The sequence below is a fragment of the Nipponia nippon genome, unplaced genomic scaffold, assembly GCF_047370975.1.
Source record: "Nipponia nippon isolate SJK-2023a ecotype South Korea unplaced genomic scaffold, ASM4737097v1 scaffold_17, whole genome shotgun sequence".
Taxonomy (NCBI): Eukaryota; Metazoa; Chordata; class Aves; order Pelecaniformes; family Threskiornithidae; genus Nipponia; species Nipponia nippon.
Window position 1 is genome coordinate 1492434 of NW_028262333.1, and position 6001 is coordinate 1498434.

At 50.1% G+C, this 6001-nt stretch overlaps 1 protein-coding gene across 1 annotated transcript; it reads left to right on the forward strand.

Annotated features, from left to right (window-relative positions):
* Nucleotides 1–1252: 1252 nt before the first annotated feature.
* On the forward strand, nucleotides 1253–5763 carry BNIP1 (BCL2 interacting protein 1). Its single transcript, XM_087754254.1, has 6 exons — nucleotides 1253–1403; nucleotides 1531–1623; nucleotides 1844–1935; nucleotides 2409–2510; nucleotides 3251–3369; nucleotides 5512–5763. The coding sequence occupies exons 1-6, from the start codon at nucleotides 1320–1322 to the stop codon at nucleotides 5706–5708; spliced, it is 687 nt and encodes a 228-aa protein (XP_087610380.1). The 5' UTR covers nucleotides 1253–1319; the 3' UTR covers nucleotides 5709–5763.
* Nucleotides 5764–6001: the final 238 nt, after the last annotated feature.

Genomic DNA, 6001 nt, shown 5'->3' on the forward strand with positions numbered 1-6001 from the left:
TCTGGATTGGATTTGGAATTGGCAAAAGCACGCTCCGCCCTATCAAAATCTTCTGATTAAGAAACAGTAGTAGCACTTAATTTTATTAATTTTCTTATAATGATGGATGTTCATTCTGATCTGAGTTATCTGTCCTCCCAGAATATTATGTCCAAGTAAAACTTACTGCTCAGTATTTGTGGTTGGGTGAACTCTTAAGGCTGATGGCACATGCGGACGCAGGTGGTTGACAGGCAAAAAAAAAAAAAAAAAAGGCATTTTAAACAAAACATGGCATCCTGTTCTGCCTCTGCTTGGGGTCATGATTGTAACGCTGTCCTTGGTATTCTATAATCAACTTCCAACTGGAGCTCAGAAAAACTTACTGAAAGTCTTGTCTCTGTTAGAAAATAAATTTACCTTGTTAAAAGCATGATCTGTTAAGAGTTGCAATGTTTAATGTTGGTTAATAGTTGTGCAGTTTTTATTTTTTTTTAAAAGAGGCACAATTAAACTATTGACTTTGTTTACTCTGTCACCCTTGATCCCTAGCACTTCTATTCAGATACAAATTCATCAATGTATGCAACATCCTTTGTAATTTAAAATAAAAATTGTGGAGGAAGCATCGTCTCGAGTCGTTGTGCGCGCGCAGCGACGGCGCAGGGCGCGTGCTCCCCTCAAGTCAACGCCCGGGGTCTCCTGGGCCTTGTCAGCAGCTTTCCTGGGGCGGGGACGGCAGCCAGGTGAGGGGTGCCCGGTTCCCCCGGTCCGTGCCCACACGACAGCTGCCCGGCGAGGCTGCGGGGCCCCGGCCCCAGCCCCGCTCCCCTTCCTCCTTTCGGGGTGCAGGAGGCGCCTCGCGTTGCTCCCCCGGCCCCGCTCGCTGGCACCGCTGCCGAGGGTCGAAGGCTGGGCCTGTCCGCCGGAGCGCTTGGGAGGGCCGGGGGCTCGACACCGCGCAGCCTCCGCGGCCCCGGTGCTCCCGTGGGGTGCTGCTTCGGGCCCTTTTCTCAGCCCGTGGGGGCTAAGGACCCGCCTCAGCCCTCATCAGTGATAAACCGCCTTTACTCGGCGCGCGAGGGGACGTCTCGCTACCCGAGGGACGGTAACACCCGCATCACCCGCGGCGCCAGAGCGCGGTACGCCCAACAGAACAGCCGCCTGCCGTTCGCCGCACCGCGGGGCTCCGGGCCCCTCCGTGGCTCCCCGGGGCGGGCGGGAGAAGGCCCGGGGCGGCGGCCCAGGCCCCGGCTCCGGCTCCGGCCGCTCCTCGGCGCCCGCGGGGGGGCGCCCGCGGGCCGGGCGGCGGGGCCGCGGCCTCCGCCTCCCCTCCCAAGATGGCGGCGGCCGCCTGCGTGCCGGTGCGGGTCTGCCACCAGGAGATCGTCAAGTTCGACCTGGAGATCAAGGCGGCCGTGCAGGTACCGCCGCCCGCCCCCGCGGCGGGTCCCCCCTGCCGGGGCTGCGGGGCGGCCGCCGCCTCGCGCGGGGAGCCCGGGCCGGGCGATGCCCGCCGCGGGCCGCGCTGACCGGGCCGTTGTCTTCCAGGACATCCGGGACTGCCCGGGGCCGCTCAGCGCCCTCACGGAGCTCAACGCCGCCGTGAAGGAGAAGTTCCGCCACCTCCGCGGCCGCATCCAGGTGGGGCTCCCGGCCGGGGCCCTCCGGTGAGCGGCCTTTGCTCGGGCCCGCGCCGTGCGGCCTAGCCTTCGGGCTGCCCCGGGCGGCCGGCGTGAGGGTCCCGCCGGCGGGTGTGGGTTTGTCGGCCTGTCAACGCCCTGCCTGGCCGGGGGCGGGCGGTGCGAGCGGCAGGTGGCGGCAGCTGTTGATCGGATTTTCGTGTTTCTGCTTTCTGCCAAAGGAGCTGGAGCAGATGGCGAAGGAGCAAGATAAAGAGTCGGAGAAACAAGCCTTACTGCGGGAAGTGGAAAGCCACAAGAAACAAATGCTCAGGTGGGTCGGGCAGCTGGTGCTGTGTACAGGCCCCCTGTAACCAGAGATCGTCCGACTTCGGCACGGCGTCTTTCGGATCCTGTTTCGCAAATACGGTCACTGACGTGATGCTGTTTTGCCCAAGGGCAAGAGAGGATCGGGGATGGAAGGAGTAGGACGCCCTTCTCCTTTCCTCTCTCCTGTCCTGGCTCCCTAACCGTGGCCTGTCCCTTTGAGCAGTTGAGCATGTAAGTAGGTGGCTTGAGGGTCTGTCCTTTGACAGCTGGCACCGTTTTCTTCTCCCCTTGCTCCATAAGCAATACTCTTAGGAGAAGAAATGGCAGGACAGCGTGTTGCTATTCTGTGGCATAACGTAGAGAAAGTCCATGCACGTCTCTGGGGCTCTCGGTTACAGTGGCGATTGCTTTGTGAAAGTTGTTTTCGCTTGCAAGGTGTGACCATCACGTGCCAACGTTGTGCTCTTGTGATTTCAGCAATCAGGCAGCTTGGAGAAAGGCAAATCTAGCTTGCAAAATTGCTATCGACAACTCTGAGAAAGATCAGCTGCTGCAGGGAAGAGACTCCTTAAGACAAAGGTATCACACCCTCCCACTGTACGATCTGAGATTTAAACAGCGTACGCTATATTCACTAGTTTTAAATAGAAGTGACGTAATGTTTTAAGTTCCTTAATTGTATCTGGAACATAGCTTTCCTTTTATGAGTGGATTTACTTTTTGTGAAGATTTAAACTGTTAAGGACTGTGATAATTTCAGGTTTTCTTGGCGTTGGCATGTCTAAGCAGAAAAGGGGATAAGTTAACCTTCATAGTTTTTCTGACCATCTTTTACATTAATTCCAATCAGGGTTATAAACAAATAATGGATCATTATGCAAGCTCTTTTCACGTGCAAAACTGGATGTAAGCTTATATAATTTCTGTATTGAAAAGTCGGCATATTTAGTATCATGAAGCAACAAATGGGATACACAGGGTAATAAAGTGGTGGTTTGTACCAGTGCGTCCATACCTGCTCATGAAGTTGTACAGGCGTGGATGAATAAGTGGTGAAATACGGGCCCCCGTGAGATTCTGAGCCACTGGCAGGTGTTTTGCCTCATGACTTTAATATTCCGTGGGGTTTTTTTTTGATTGTTCAGTGAAGATAAATCCAATTTTCTCATGCGGTAAAAACTAGTTGTGTCTGTTGTACATTGGCAGAAACACTTGGTGCCAAGCGCTGTTCTAAGTTCCCTGGCAGCAGCGTTTTCCCCGCAGTACCCAAAGACATAATTTTATCCCTTCCTGCTTTAATTTTTCCCTTTCTTTTTCAGGAAGACTACGAAGGAAAGCCTGGCAGAGAGTGCAAGTAACATCACGGAGAGTCTGATGGGCATTAGCAGGATGATGTCACAGCAGGTCCAGCAGAGCGAGGAGACCGTGCAAACCCTAGGTACAGCTGGTATTGGGGTGTTGGGGTATGGATTGGGTGATTGAGGCACCTTTCGCCAGTTCTGTTAGGATGGGGGGAGGCAAACTGACACGGTGTGGAGTATCGTGGAAACCTGCTTTGCTGTAGGAGAACGTACTACGATGACAATTAAAGGAGCGTCCAGCAGAACTCCTCTAACAGTTGGATGTAAATAGGAAATAATAATGTACGTTGTGTGGAGCTGTTTGCTAGAATTCCTGTTTCATGGTTATGAGTAAACAAGGAAAAGGGGGCAGGCTGAGGAGCTCTTGTTTTAGCTTCATATAAAAGCCTAAAAGCAGTTGTAAAAGCAGCGTGAGTTCACGCGGCGCTAAGAGCGTGCTTGGTGTTACTCTGTGCCACTGTCCTGGCACGCGCTTGGTAATGGCAGAGAAAATAAAAGCGTGGGTACAAGTCCGTACGCAGAGGAAACTTAGCATGGCTGGGAGACCGTTTTCACCCCGTCTCCAGCTGGGATGACTAAGAGACGAGGAGATCAAGTGACTTGAACCCGAGGTCACTTGCTCTGTCAGCAGTGCATCAGGGACTGTGAAACCAGATTTCACCCAGTTCTTTGGCTCAGACTCGTAAGACAATAAATCAAGTGACCTGTCAGAACTGGTGATTCATGAAGCATTTAGAAGTTGGATCTGCGTTGCCTCGGCCTCTTACGAGCTGTGCTTTTGGGCAGAAGAGAGAACAGTTTAAAGAGGAGGATAAATGACACAACTTTTGCCCTCCTGGTTTTCTGCCCCCATCCGAGGATGGCAGCTGGGCACAGTTTGTTCATGCAAAAGCAGCATGTTTCTTCTCCCATTAAAAAGACAGTTTGGCAGACACTTCTTCACCCTGTTTCTGACTGAACAGCACTTGGAATTCATCAAGGGAAAAACTAGCAAAGCTCATTACAAAACCCAGCTGCAGATTCTGAATCAGTAGTTAGAATTTCCTTTTTTCTGAGCAAGTCCTTTCCTACGCAGTGAATATATGCACGTGTGAAGCAGGGATGCTCTGCTTTGTCATTAATGATGGGAAACAAGCTTTCTATTTTCACTTGGATCAAAATGCCTCTTTAAGATGGGGCGTAATGGTTTGCAGAATATTGCAGACGTATTTCTACTGTGCTTGGTTTTGTGAACTAGACAACATGCTTGGAGTTTGACCTTTCTTTAATCGATCAGTTCGGTACAGAGTGATACACGGCATTCGCTGTCATACAGGGTATGCGCTCTGTAATGGAGGAAAAAGGGGACTCCTGGGCTTCTGCTTTCATTTAGTAATTTGAAAGGAGGAAGGCTGAGGAGTTTGGGGCGTGCGTTTGTTTGCTTGCTTGCTTGCTTGCTTGTTTGTTTTCTCACAGGGAAAGACATTGAAAGGGACCGATGTTCCATCTTGCTGTTTTTGCATTTTCTCAAATTCCGTCTTTAGTTGAGACTGATCAACACACTTTTCCTCTAGTTGATTTTCTCTTTTTAGGAAAAAAAAACAAACCAAAAGACATATGTTTTGTCAAAAATAACTATTAAAAACTGTTAAAATTGTTTGAACTGAATAATTAAGGATCTCTTACTGCTGCATGCTGCTTTTTCACTTTCTGCAACCCCATCTGAATCACGCTGATTTACTGCTCTGGCTTGGGGGAATAGTTTCAGTTGTGCAATTAATACATTCAAATATTGACCTGTCCTGCTGCTGCTAGAGCTGATGCTGACAGTGATGCTGATTTCTTTCTTAAATTGGTGGTTCTAGCACCATTCTTATCTCGCTCTGCTTCCAGCGAGCTCTCGGGTAGCGCTGACTTTGTTCATAAAAAATGTGAACTAGATTCGATCTGGTAACCTAAAAATTAAAAATTGAGGAAGGGGATGTAGGGCCTTTAAGCCATTCAGTACTCTCACCCTTTCCAATACTCTTACTTTGCCCTGCCTTTTTCCTTAGCAGATCAGGACTGAGTCATGGAAGCTTCTGCAAGAACACAGTCTGCATTTATCTTAGCCATAAGTCAGCCTGACCCAGGAGGATCTCGCAGGCACTATCCGTATTACCAAATATTGCATGCTTGTATCCTTTGTCATGTAGTCTTGAAGCGCAACCAGCTGAATTATTTTTTTCCCTTCATTTCAGCCAATTCTTCACGAACCATCCTGGAAGCAAATGAAGAATTTAAGTCCATGTCTGGGACCATTCAGCTGGGGCGAAAGCTAATAACAAAGTACAATCGCAGGGAGCTGACGGACAAGCTGCTAATCTTTCTCGCCCTTGCCCTGTTCCTGGCCACGGTGCTCTATATTTTGAAAAAAAGACTCTTTCCATTTTTGTAAAATTCCAAAGCTGAACTGAACTGTTACGAAAGATCAGCAAGAGATGGCATAACAATGGTAGGGTTTTTAAATAAAATAATAAAGGGATATTGCAATAGCTGAAAGAGCATTAGAGCAGGCATGACTCTGTGCTGTCCCCATGGAGCATGCGACCTGCCTAAGAAGAGCTTAAATGAGCACAGGTTGGGAAGAAGCAGGTAGATCAAGGTGTGGAAAGAAGAAACACCAATTTGCCTGTAGGTTTGGGGAACCGGACAAACACGTGAGGAACTGGGCACTGAAAGGTGCCAGTC